Source organism: Phyllopteryx taeniolatus, chromosome 17 (genome assembly GCF_024500385.1).
Source record: "Phyllopteryx taeniolatus isolate TA_2022b chromosome 17, UOR_Ptae_1.2, whole genome shotgun sequence".
Lineage (NCBI taxonomy): Eukaryota > Metazoa > Chordata > Actinopteri > Syngnathiformes > Syngnathidae > Phyllopteryx > Phyllopteryx taeniolatus.
In genome coordinates, this window is record NC_084518.1 from 11,161,988 (window position 1) to 11,176,290 (window position 14,303).

Here is a 14,303-nt window from a genome sequence, read left to right on the forward strand (position 1 = left end):
ATTACATACAGTACATGTTTGTGACTGTAGTGGTCCAATTTGAAATTCTGAGATTAGGTGGGAATTTTCAGTGTGGTAATTAGTGGCAAAGACATGGATTTGTCTTTTTCTACAAGAATACGCTTTGAACACACACAAATTAATTTTCATTAAAGTAGCAGTATTAAAGGAACAACGAATGTTGCCAGATTATAAATATACTTTAAGTACTTTTTCTAGTCTGTTTATCCACTCGTTGGTCACAAATTTGTGTTCACGTCCCTGCTGCATCAAAGAGCTATAAAAGATAACCAAAATGTTAGAAACACCTGAGAGCAAACTTGCAACCACAGTAATAAGCATGTTGAATAAATATATCTAAATGGTATTCTATATATTAGACACAACTTTGTATTGGCTCTTAATAGATTCTATACCTTCATCTATCATTTTTTGTTTAAATGGGTTTCATTGCAATTCTTTAATGCGTCTCCCCCCCCCCGAACTGTGATGTGTCATTCATTTGCAGAGGTGGATGTGATTGCACCATCTGCGTCATTTGGGTGCCAGCCTCCCCCTGCAGGTGTGAAAGTTTCTGAGCTGAGTGAAGAGGATGTGACAGTTTCCTACATGGCAGATGAACTGGATCTGAAGACAGTGGGGGACATCATTGCCATCATAGAGGACAAGGTGATGATTGGGGACAACTTGTGTAGTAATCACCCATTGGACACTTGGTACACTTGCTAAGTCTAATTAGATTCACTGTATTTAAAATCATGCTTTTGGCATGCATTAGTGCAGTGTACCTATTGAAGTGTCCGATAAATGTATTTTCGTCGAGGACATTAGCGGACAAAAAGAAACCACCACAGTAAAATTAGGTTATTTTTAGAGATGTTACGATTAATCGATAACTAATCGTGCATCAAATTATTCTACAACTATTTTGATAATTGATTAATCATTTAGAGCCATTTTTTAACTTAAAATGGTCCAAATACTCTGATTTCAGCCTCTCAACAGTAAATATGTGAATTCTGTAGTCCTTCATGAAATCAGAATGATTGTATTTTGTGTTTAATCAAAATAAGACATTTGCAAACATTTGCTTTTACTTTGGAAAACATTAATCAACATTTTCTCCTATTTTTCCATGTTACAGAACAAACCAGTAACGAAATCATAATGAATTCATGGAAAAAATATTAACTTTAAGCTATTACAAAAATAGGTTTATTTGCAGCCGTAATATGAATAAGATATAATTGACATGTAGTTGAACCGGAAGCAGCCTCAACTAGTAGCCATTCGCATGAATCAGTACCCAAGAAGCAGCTCTGTTTCAAAAAACGGTAAGTAAATCACTCCCTCTTGTGTGATTTGGCTTCGTTGTTGTTTATTTGGTTTATAATCAATAAGCAATACGAAACAAACAATAATTAGTGAATAAAGTAATTGGGGGGGATTATTTTGCAATAAACTTTAATGCAAAATAAATCTTTTCGATTTGATTAATCAATAGAGTAATTGATAGAATAATAAATTCTAAAAATATGTAATCTTGACAGCCCCAGTTATTTTGCAATTTAGGTAATTTGCTACTAAACATAGGAAAGATTTCGAAGGAGAACTGTTGTGTATGATTTACAGTCAATTCTGTACCTTTTTCTACAGGCAGCAGATGCTTTGGATGCGGCTGCAGTCGAGGCTGCTCTCTTCCTGTGCGAAGAGAACGGCCACACACTTCCCGGTGCCTGGCAGGCTGAACCATTCCACACCCAAGACCCCGCGGGGGTTCCTCAGCCCTCATCTCTCCGCTGTAGCCCAACAAGGAATCAGTCAGACGAGTTGGACATTCAGGGCAAAACCTCAGCGTGCAGCAGTCAAGATAAGTGTGATGCGGCAACCACAGTGGGACTGAGTGGCCTTCCACCAACCTCCTCATGCAACTTCAGGAGTTTTGTGCACTGCCACACTGGAGCACCTGCACAGCCCGAGGCCATGACAGACACAGGAGCCGTGGGGCACCATAAAAGCCACATGTCTTTGGAAGAGAGATGGGCACAGCAAAGACCTGAAAACGCCAGTGAAGGTATGCACACGCATGTAAATGTATAATGTGTGTTTACCTGCTTCATAACGGGCAGCTACATTTTATATCAGAGCACCTGCACAATCTAATCAGATCTAATAGGTGTATCAAAAATGTAGCCTTCACAAAGATATTGCTCAGTTTTGATTGAGGCATCCATCCATTTTATTTATTATTTATTTTTATTTTATTATTGCTTTTCTAATAACTGTTGTCCTCGTTATGGTCGCGAGTTAACTGGTTGCTATCCCAGCTGACTGTGCAAGAAGCGGGGTACACCCAGGACTGGTCGGCAGTCAATTTCACATATAAACAAACAAACATTCACACTCACACCTATGGGCAATTTAGGCTTTTAAACGAACTTAAAGCTTTCACTCACACTAAAAATACTTTTCCGGGTTTTAAGCGAACGAGGGACAGAATGGCCACCACGCCACCCCAAGCCATATAAATAGAGTATATAAAGCATAAAATACTGTGTTTTACAACAATACTTAACTATTTTTATATCTAATGTGCCTGTGGATGAAAAAGCGACGCTTGTGACCAAAATGTATGCGCATGGTACGTACATCGCTGTGTACGTTAAAATGCTGAGCCTATTTTATCGCCTCTCTTCTCTTTATTCTCATCCACATTCACTCTTTAGCATCGTGTTTCTTCTTTAACTATTAATCTATCTTTTTCTTGTTTAATAAATGTGATAAAATACAATACACTGATGAATTGCATTCACTTCCACCATACAGTGCTCATATCTCAAGTTAGTGCTCATAAATCAAAGCAAAAAAAATCGTCTGACGGCACGTATCTCAAAAACTTGCAAGTCAGGTCAGTTCTGTCTCGTGGCACCACTGTATAATGTTAAATTAATACTCTAACAGTGTCAGTCAAAAATGAACATTATCTTCATAAAGGGTTTGATAAAGTGCTTTGATCTGATCTCATTAGATTGTGCAGGTGAAACTAATGAAGCGTATTTCTTCTTTGCAGAATCAGCATTAGAAGTTTTCCAAATGACAGAAAGACATGTGAAGGAGGTACACAACCGCATCAAACTTGTCATAGTACCTCCACTGTGTAATTGTACTGGAAGCAATCTTTTTGCATTCTCTCCTGCATTCTCCATTTTTGCAGGAGATAAAGGAGGAGAATGGACTAAGTGTTGATCGCAATAAAAATGCCTTAGGGACAAATATGGACAATGAGGTCAACGGGCCAGAAGAAGATGAAGAAGAAGAAGACGAGGACGAGGAAGAAGAAGATGGTGCCGAGGGGTTCTCGTCAGAGCCTGAAGGAGAGATGGAGATGGAGCGTGCAGCCAGCGAGAGCGAGGATGCGTGCAGCCTCCGCACTGCTTCGTCATCCTTTCAGCTCCACACCACGGCCGACTCCATCCCCAGCAGCCCTGCATCGTCACAGTTGTGAGTGGAAACATTTCCAGCACTCAAATGGTGGTTCTTTTTTCATTTCTGTCTTGTTACAAGTTGCACTGTGGCATGTAGAAGGTTCTGCTGGCTGGCACCTAGATGATATTGCCCTTTGAGTCATGTTTTTCATTACTTGTTCTAACATAACTTTCTTGTGTAGCTCTTTGTGCAGTGAGGACCTGGAGGCACTACAGGCTCACAAGATCTGGAAGAAGGCCATTATGTTGGTTTGGCGTGCTGCTGCCAATCACAGGTAAGACTATAGCGGGTTCATCAGAATATTTACATTACAACATGTCGTGTTGTCACGATACCAAAATTCTGACTTCGAGACATGCCTAAAATACCTCGATACTGGTACTGAAATAATACAATGGGAAAAATCTAAAACATCAGTAAAAGCAGTTGAATGGAAAAAATATATATATATACAGTGGGTACGGAAAGTATTCAGACCCCCTTAAATTTTCACTCTTTGTTATATTGCAGATATTATACTCTTTTTTTTTTTATATAGTATCCATCCATCCATTTTCTGAGCCGCTTCTCCTCACGAGGGTCGCGGGCGTGCTAGAGCCTATCCCAGCTGTCATCGGGCAGGAGGCGGGGTACACCCTGAACCGGTTGCCAGCCAATCGCAGGGCTTTTATATAGTAGCCATTTGCTAAAGTCATTTAAGTTAATTTCTTTCCACATGAATGTGCACACTGCACCACATATTGACAGAAAAAAAAAACGGAATTGTTGAAATGTTTGCATATTTATTAAAAAAGAAAAACTGAAATATCACACAGCCATAAGCATTCAGACCCTTTGCTCAGTATTTAGTAGAAGCACCCTTTTGAGCTAATATAGCCATGAGTCTTTTTGGAAATGATGCAACAAGTTTTTCACATGTGGATTTGGGGATCATCTGCCATTCCTCCTTGCAGATCCTCTCCAGTTCTGTCAGGTTGGATGTTGAACGTTGGGGGGCAGCCATTTTCAGGTCTTTCCAGAGATGCTCAATTGGGTTTAAGTCAGAGCTCTGGCTGGGCCATTCAAAAACAGTCACAGAGTTGTGCTGAAGCCACTCCTTTGGTATTTTAGCTGTGTGCTTAGGGTCATTGTCTTTTTTAAAGGTGAACCTTCGGCCCAGTCTGAGGTTCTGAGCACTCTGGAGAAGGTTTTCGTCCAGGATATCCCTGTACTTGGCCGAATTAATCTTTTCTTCGATTGCAACCAGTCTCCCTGTCCCTGCAGCTGAAAAACACACCCACAGCATGACGCTGCCACCACCATGCTTCACTGTTGGGACTGTATTGGACAGGTGATGAGCAGTGCCTGGTTTTCTCCACACATGCCACTTAGAATTAAGGCCAACAATTTTTATATTGGTCTCATCAGACCAGAGTATCTTATTTCTCACCATCTTTGAGTCCTTCAGGTGTTTTTAGCAAACTCCATGCAGGCTTTCATGTGTCTTGCACTGAGGAGAGGCTTCCGTCGGGCCACTCTGCCATAAAGCCCCGACTGGTGGAGGGCTGCAGTGATGGTTGACTTTCTAGAACTTTCTCCCATCTCCCGACTGCATCTCTGGAGCTCATCCACAGTGATCTTTGGGTTCTTCTTTACCTCTCTCACAAAGGCTCTTCACCCCCAATTGCTCAGTTTGGCCGGAAGGCCAGCTCTAGGAAGGGTTCTGATCGTCCCAAACGTGTTCCATTTCAGGATTATGGAGGCTGTGCTCTTAGGAACCTTAAGTGCAGCAGATTCTGTCTGTGAACACTTCAGGCAGTTCATTTGACCTCATGATTCTCATTTGCTCTGACATGCACTGTGAGCTGTAAGGTCTTATATAGACAGGTGCGTGGCTTTCCTAATCAAGTCCAATCAGTATAATCAAACACAGCTGGACTCCAGTGACGGTGTTTAAGGATGATCAGACGAAATGGCCAGCACCCTAGTTAAATATATGAGTGTCACTGCAAAGGGTCTGAATACTTATGGCTGTGTGATATTTCAGTTTTTCTTTTTTAATAAATAAGCAAAAATTTCAACAATCACGTTTTTTCCCCCCTGTCAATATGGGGTGCTGTGTGTACATTAATGAGGAAAAAAATGAACTTAAAGGATTTTAATAAATGGCTGCAATATAACAAAGAGTGAAAATTTCAAGGGGTCTGAAAACTTTCTGTACCCACTGTATATATACATATATGTACACGTATGAGCTAAACAGTCATGAAAAAAAGTTATTAGCTTACCCTTGTTTCTTCAATTTCTTATTCATTAAATTTCTTATTCATTTTATTGCCTGCATGGTAAAACTAAAGGTATATTACCAAGGGTTGGTTATCGAGAATCGAGAACCGTTTGGAACCGGAACTAACATTCTGGCTCTCCCAGAATCGTTCTCAGTTTCAATGCCTACAGTCCGCCAACCCCGAAGAAGTGGCAAAAACCAACAAAGAAGAACGCGCACGAAGACGTGCTTGTGCCCAACGGCAGCGGCGAACAAAAGTGTGTCTTAATTATGTCAAACAAAGTGACCAGTCACCTCAGTGCAACACTTGCATTAAGATTATATTGTGCAAAGGAGGCTTTCACGATGTGGAGAAGTCTGCCGTGCTCCCTCCCGAGCCTCAGCCTACACCGCGCGGAACTTCAGTCTGGTCAATTGGGTGAGTGAAATAATAAAATATGTCTATGCCAACATTGAGGCAGCTAACAAGTTAAACGGTGGGTTGCACTCTTGCACTGATGGTTGACGTGATAAAACAGTCACAAATCACTATTTTAACAATGCTATATTTAACTTTTAGCTGAAACAGTAATTAATGAATATTAAGTCAATTGGGTTAGTTCCACACACTGCTTTTCAGTTCATAGGTTTGATATTGATACTGGTTATAAAGAACCCCAAGTCAAATGTTCAGTTTAGTTTATGCTGCAGGCTCCTAAGAAAATGGATGTTCATAATTTGGACACCCTTTATTTAAACCATGCAAAAATTTTTTGACCCAGCCCCCTAAAAGAATTGGAATCGAGAATCGTTTAGAACCGGAATCGAAATGAGGAACCAAAATCAGGACCGGAATCGCTCAAATTCAAATGATACCCAACCCTGAATATTATTGTATTATTAAATATGATTTTGGTTATTATCAAGAAAACTATGGACAATGGCTAGATGTCAGCTCTTAAACTCTTATGAGCTATTTGCCGTGTCATCATTATATTTGTCCAAACAAATGCACCTTGAGTGTACCAGGCATTAAAAATGAATAAGAAACTGAAGAAAAAGGGTGGTCTTCCCCCATGACTATATTAATTTATTCATATTTACATATACCGTATTTTCACAACCATAAGGCGCACCGTATTAAATGGCGCAGTCTCAGTTACGGGTCCATTTCTGTATTTAACACATACATAAGGCACACCGTATTATTGGGCGCAGGCATGGTAAAACATACGCTAGCTTAAAACATACGGTAGCATGCATGCACGCCAAAACAATGTTTTTAAAAAGGCAGCGGGAGCAAAACTGAGTTCGGTTGTACTTTATTGAAGTATTTAACAATGTACTTACGTTATTTGTTGATCAATCCTCATCCACAAATCCATCAAAGTCCTCATCTGTATCCGAAATCTGGGCAAGTTCTCCATCAAACACGCCAGGTTCCCTCTTGTCATTGTCTGAGTCAGTCTCGTTGCCATGCGGCTCCTCAGAAATGATGCCGGCTTTTCCGAAAGCTCGAACAACAGTGCAAGCAGACACGTTAGCCCAAGCATCCACAATCCATTCACAAATTGTGGCGTAACTCGCCCGGCGCTGCCTCCTAGTCTTAGTAAAGCTGTGTTCGCCATCTGTCATCCATCGCTCCCACGCCGCTCGCAGCTTCACTTTGAACGCCCTGTTTACATCTATGTCCAGCGGTTGGAGTTCCTTCGTCAAGCCTCCCGGAATGATGGCAAGCTCCGAGTTATTGCACTCAGTCGAATGGTGACTGTAGAGACGCTTCTCCCGCTGTTCTTTGCTCATTAATCCATTGCTTGAGTTGGTCTTCCAACTCGGGCCACCTCGCCTTGTTTCCGCGGAAACTCAGCTTCGTCTTCTTGACTTGGCGAAGCTCGTTTTCCTGCTTCCTCCACTTGCGAACCATGATTCGTTGAGCTTGAATTCTCTCGCGGCTACTCGATTCCCATGTTCCTCCGTGTAACTGATAGCTTACAGTTTAAACTGTGCTTCGTAAGCGTGTCTCTTCATAGGTGCCATTTTCGGGGGTCCTTAGCCAAACTGATGTTGTTTTTCACAATGCACACCCCCCCCGGCACTATATACCTACTGGGCGCGTGCCTTTAGCGTCCTTTTTCATGCGCACCCTTCCCCCTTTAACGTCCGCATGCTGTCCTCAGTGCCCTCTGCCTTTCCTCTATATAAGCAGTGTGTCGGCAGGAAATGCTCCCAGTCAGTCAAGCGGAGCGCTCATCGAAGTCACAACATTTGCAGATTTTGGAACTTGGTGCACACATAAGGCGTGCCCCGTCCATTTAGGAGAAAATGTAAGACTTTTAAGTGCGCCTTATGGTTGTGAAAATACGGTACTTTGCATTACTTCTACATGAAATAAGCTTTTAGTATGTAGTATTCTCAGGGCCGCCCCTCCCTAAACACAGAACACACACTGTGCTTAGGGCCTCATCCTCCATGAGGGACCACATTTTTCTATGTCCACAATGGATGCGCATATATGCAACTGTGAGCCCGGTGGCATAGAGCACAAATTTAGCATGATGAAGGAGAGAGCCACTCATTGCTACAATTACAGCACTCAACATCTGACCAATCAAGAGGGGTACACCATGCAACTGCACCGCTGCACAGCCGGCACTTGCAGACCAACCAATATAGTTTGTTAATTGGTCTTCCCAGCTCGCACGCACACACAACGCACAAGCACAGATGCCTCCCTCCACACTTAAAAGGCATTTCTAATTTGTTGGAAGACAGGCAGTCATTGGCTGACCCATAGGCTTTTTGCGTACTGGCCTTTAAGAGACAATTGGAACGCTGTCTCGTTAAAAAAATAATAAGAATAAATAGAAAAATATATATATCAGTACTATAAAAAACGGTACCATGCCATGTCAAAATACCTCCATTTGGTATCGATACTTGGTGCAACACTATGTCCACATGTACCAGGATATTTTTAAATACTCATTCACCTAGCTTTGGGGTAAAACAAAAAGATCTATGTACAAACACAACAGAGTTGAAAAAAAAAATCTTGTCCACGTAAAAACATTTGTTGGCTCTCAAGCACATTTTAGCCAATCAGAATGCTGGCAAAGCAGCATCAGCAGACCTACATTCTGATGCCTCCATCCATAGATGCACATTATGATTTGAATCAGCTCCAGAGACAGCATGAATTAAAGTTTAAATACATAGGATCATGTCGCACATTTCAAATGACAAGGAAAAAAAATCTGTTTTTACTGATATTCTGATATTCCACACTTCACATTTCTTTCATCTCTTTTATGGGACTATTTGTAGGTATGCAAATGTCTTTCTCCAGCCAGTGACAGATGAAATTGCACCAGGATATCATAGCATTGTGCACAGGTAAGAGCGACCTCTTCATAGCACTGGAATAGTACAGTTCAACTCAGCTCACCATTGATCTGGCTTGTATTTCTACTTCGGGGTGTGTACTCTGGATTGATACATTGGCTATGTAAAAAGTTTGTACTGTTCACTCCATAATCAAGAAACTAAATATTACTGACCTGAACTGATTTGTTGAGATGGGGTTTATGTTGGTAAAATCTGTTGCTCAGCTCACATTCATTAATTCTGCAGGCCCATGGACCTGGCCACCATTAAGAAGAACATAGAGAGCGGTTTAATGCGAACCACAGCCGAGTTCCAGCGGGACATCATGCTGATGTTTCAGAATGCCGTCATGTACAACAGCCTGGATCACGACGTGTACCACATGGCTGTGGAGATGCAGCGTGACGTCCTTGAACAGATCCAGCAGTTTCTAGCGACCCAGCTCATCATGGAGACGTCCGAGTCTGGTATCAGCGCCAAGGGCCTGAGGGGCCGCGAGGGTCTACGACGGCAGGACTCCACAGACAAGGTGCAGCGCTAGAATTTGGAGAGAACAGACAAACATGGAGGTTAAAGGGATTGATTAATAACTTTTCACACTTGACCAAAATGGGATTCCATCAGCTCAAGTCAGTGGTGTGTGCATGGGCAGAAGCTGCCAAAACACTGGCATTGTCCTCAAAGATAAATTAAATTAGCCTTGCTAAACCAGCAATGTTGAAAATGGCCAATACAGCAAATGTTTTAATGTAGTTCTTCCAGTATTTGCATCATTGCTTGTCTTTTGAATCTGAATCTGATATACTTTTACTTCTCACAGGACGCGTTCTCCATGTCCTCTCCTGCTTTTCTACTGTCTCTTTTTGTAAGTACACACCTGAAAACATAAAAATACACAAAGATCCAGTTATTGAGGTCGCTGATAGCGTTGTGGTACACAGCTGACTTTCATGTAGCCAGCTTGGGATGTTTCTGCTTTGTAGCATGTGATCAACTGGCGATCAATCCAGGATGTAGTGTGACTTTCGGCCACAGCAAGGAGGACAGGCTCCAGTTTTGTGGTGACAGTGAACAGGACAAGCTTTGGAGCACACATACAACCCCAATTCCAATGAAGTTGGGACGTTGTGTTAAACATAAATAAAAACAGAATACAATGATTTGCAAATCATGTTCAACCTATATTTAATTGAATGCACTACAAAGACAAGATATTTAATGTTCAAATGTTTCTTGTTTTTAGTAAATAATCATTAACTTAGAATTTTATGGCTGCAACACGTTCCCAAAAAGCTGGGACAGGGTCATGTTTACCACTGTGTTAAATCACCTTTTCTTTTAACAACATTCAATAAACGTTTGGGAACTGAGGACACTAATTGTTGAAGCTTTGTAGGTGGAATTCTTTCCCATTCTTGCTTGATGTACAGCTTCAGCTGTTCGACAGTCTGGGGTCTCTGTTGTCGTATTTTATGCTTCATAATGCGCCACACATTTTCAATGGGAGACAGGTCTGCACTGGAGACAGGCCAGTTTAGTACCCGCACTCTTTTACTACGAAGACACACTGTTGTAACGTGCAGAATGTGGTTTGGCATTGTCTTGCTGAAATAAGCAGGGGCGTCCATGAAAAGACGTTGCTTAGATGGCAGCATATGTTTCTGCAAAACCTGTATGTACCTTTCAGCATTAATGGTGCCTTCACAGATATGTAAGTTACCCATGCCATGACAGATGCCGGCTTTTGAACTTTGTGTTCATAACAGTCCGGATGGTTCTTTTCCTCTTTGACCCAGAGCACACGACATCCACAATTTCCATAAACAATTTGAAATGTGGACTCGTCGGACCACAGAACACTTTTCCACTTTGCATCAGTCCATCTTAGATGACCTCGGGCCCAGAGAAGCCGGCGGCGTTTCTGGGTGTTGTTGATAAATGGCTTTTGCTTTGCATAGGGGAGTTTCAAGTTGCACTTACGGATGTAGCGCCGAACTGTATTTACTGACATTGGTTTTCTGAAGTGTTCCCGAGCCCATGTGGTGATATCCTTTACACATTGATGTCGGTTTTTGATACAGTGAGGGATCGAAGGTCACGGGCATTCAATGTTGGTTTTCGGCCTTGCCGCTTTTATGCAGTGATTGCTCCAGATTCTCTGAACCTTTTGATGATATTATGGACCGTAGATGATGAAATCCCTAAATTCCTTGCAATTGTACGTTGAGGAACATTGTCCTTAAACTGTCAACTATATTCTCACGTACTTGTTCACAAAGAGGCCCCATCTTTGCTTGTGAATGATTGAGCAATTCAGGGAAGCTCCTTTTATACCCAATCATGGCACTCACCTGTTCCCAATCAGCCTGTTCACCTGTGGGATGTTCCAAACAGGTGTTTGATGAGCATTCCTCAACTTTCTCAGTCTTTTTTGGAACGTGTTGCAGCCATAAAATTCCAAGTTAATGATTATTTGCTAGAAACAATAAAGTTTATCAGTTTGAACATTAAATATCTTGTCTTTGTAGTGTATTCAATTAAATATAGGTTGAACATGATTTGCAAATCATTGTATTCTGTTTTTATTTATGTTTAACACAACGTCCCAACTTCATTGGAATTGGGGTTGTAGATGGATGAATTTGGTTACTGGAAAAAGACACTTACTTGAGCTGAATCAAACATTTTGCTTTTACAAAGATAATGCCCAATTTCAGTTCAAAGGAGTCAGTCTATTAAATGGAAGTTGCTGTCGTGAAGCCATTAAATCATACAAATCCATAATTTCTGTGTACAGGATGGAGGCACCAGAGGGCGCCGCTGTGCCATCGAAGCTGACCTCAAGATGAAAAAGTGAACAAAAACAGGCGAATAATTCGAGTCTGACACTGTCATTAAGTGAAAAGTGTTAATACTTCCAAGTTTTAATTTATGAAGACACCCGCCCCTCCCCGGCTGCATGTGCAGTGTAATCCCCAACTCGCTCGCCGTATTTCAACGATCTGTAGACTGTGAGTGGGGAAGCTCCTATTTTGCAGAAATGGATTACATGTAATCCCAGATTATAAAAGGGGATTCCGAAAGAGTGGGTCAAAGCTTGTGATAGCTGCACATCACTCATAGCCTGCTCACAGGGAAGAACATCAGGTTGTATAAATGTGTCTCCCAGCCTCAAAATCAACTAATCCTACAGGCAGGCTGTGTTTGGTCCACATAAATGTGGTGGACTGGGATAAATGCACTACTACAATATACAAAAACACGTGTGAAACCAGAGGCCAAAGACTCTGATTTGCTTGACTTTTTGGTGGTGTTACCTTATGAAAAGCATTAGGGATAAAATAAACCTTTTTATTTTTTCCTCATTTCAACAAACTTTAAATGATTTTAAATGTATATTTTGTGGTTGTTTTGAACATAGCTACCTATATTTTAAGTGAAACAGTATTGTTGTAATCTCACTGTGTTTTGTGGATGTGATAATAATGGAAACTATACTTTTAAACAATAAACTCATGTTTGGCTTGTATACTACTTGTGAATTGCTTTATTGTCTGGTCTTTGCTATTTGAAGTGAAAGTGGAAATATGGCACCGATTTGTTAAAATATCTGACAATTCTTTGCCTTACTTATAATCAATTTACAAACCCCAGTTCCAATGAAGTTGGGCCAAAAACCTGAATACAATGACTTGCAACTTTTTCAACCAATATTCAATTTTATACACTACATAGACAATATATTTCATATCCGAATTAATAAACTGTTTTTTGCCAATATTCACTCATTTTAAATTTAATGCCTGCAACATGTACAATTGTGTACCACTGTGGTACATCGCCTTTCCCGTTTAACTAAACACAGTAGGTGTTTGGGAGCTGAGGACAGTAATTGTTGAAACTGTCGGTGGAATTCTTGCTAGACGTACAACTGCAGTTGCTCAACAGTCCGGGGTCTCCGTTGTCATATTTTGCACTTCATAATGTGCCAAATATTTTCAATGGGAGACAGGTCTGGACTGCTGGCAGACAAGCCTAGTACTCACACTCTTTAACTACAAAGCCATGCTGTTGAAACACATGCAGGATGTGGTTTAGCATAGTCTTGCTGAAATAAGATGGGACGTCCCTGAAAATGAGATTGCTTGGATGGCAGCATATGTTACTCCAAAATCTGTATGTACCTTTCAGCATTTATGGTGCCTTCACAGATGTGTAAATTACCCCTGCCATGTGCACTAACATAACCCCATACCATCATTGATGCTGGCTTTTGAACTTTGCACAGATAACAATTCGGATGGTCCGGAGGACACGACATCCATGATTTCCAAATACAATATTGAAATGTGTACTCATCAGACCACAGCACACTTTAGCACATTGCATCAGTCCAGCTCAGATCAGCTCAGGCCCTGTGAAGCTGGCAGTGTTTCTGGGTGTTGTTGATATAGCATTTGGTTTGCATGGTAGTTTTAACTTGCATTTGTAGACAAACTGTATTAACTGACAATGGTTTTCTGATGTGTTCCTGAGCCCAGTTTTTAACATATTGCTGCAGGAGGGATCGAAGGTCACAGGCATTCAATGTTGTTTTATGTCCAGAGATTTCTCTAGATTCTCTGCATCTTTTTATATTATGGACTGTAGATGATAAAATCCCTACATTCCTTGCAATTGTGCATTGAGAAACATTCTTAAACTGTTGGACTATTGCTCCCGTGATTGTTCACAAAGTGGTGAACCTCACCCTATCCTAACTTGTGGACAACTAAGCCTTTCACGGATGCTGTTTTTACACCCAATCATGACATTCACCTGTTTCCAATTGCCCTGTTTACCTGTGGAATGTTCCAAACAGGTTTTCTTTTTTTTTTAAGCATTCCTAGACTTTCCCAGTCTTTTGTTGCCCTTTCCAGCTTTTTTGGAATGTGTTGTGGGCATCAAATTCAAAATGAGAAATTATTTGCAAAGAAAAAAAACTATTAACGTTCATCAGTTTGAACATTGTCTTGTCTTTGTAGTGTATTCAATTGAATATAGGTTGAGAAGGATTTGCAAACCATTGTACTGTTTTTAATTTACATAACATTCCAACTGATTGGCTGGCGTCCAGTTCAGCGTGCACCCCGCCTCTCACCCGAAGATAGCTGGGATAAGCTCCAGCACGCCCGCGACTCTTGTGAGG

The 14,303-nt window shown here is 41.2% G+C and overlaps 1 protein-coding gene across 2 annotated transcripts in view; it reads left to right on the forward strand.

Moving 5' to 3' along the window:
• Window positions 1-12,644, forward strand: part of LOC133467301 (bromodomain-containing protein 8-like) — a 16,790-nt gene extending 4,146 nt beyond the window's left edge. For both annotated transcript variants that reach the window (XM_061752013.1, XM_061752014.1), the window contains 9 exons: window positions 509-669; window positions 1,657-2,074; window positions 3,071-3,117; window positions 3,215-3,501; window positions 3,668-3,760; window positions 9,056-9,124; window positions 9,362-9,644; window positions 9,936-9,980; window positions 11,913-12,644. In XM_061752013.1, the coding sequence (XP_061607997.1) occupies window positions 509-669; window positions 1,657-2,074; window positions 3,071-3,117; window positions 3,215-3,501; window positions 3,668-3,760; window positions 9,056-9,124; window positions 9,362-9,644; window positions 9,936-9,980; window positions 11,913-11,972 (1,463 nt within the window). In that variant the 3' untranslated portion in view covers window positions 11,973-12,644. The remainder of the gene's footprint in view (window positions 1-508; window positions 670-1,656; window positions 2,075-3,070; window positions 3,118-3,214; window positions 3,502-3,667; window positions 3,761-9,055; window positions 9,125-9,361; window positions 9,645-9,935; window positions 9,981-11,912) is intronic.
• Window positions 12,645-14,303: the final 1,659 nt, after the last annotated feature.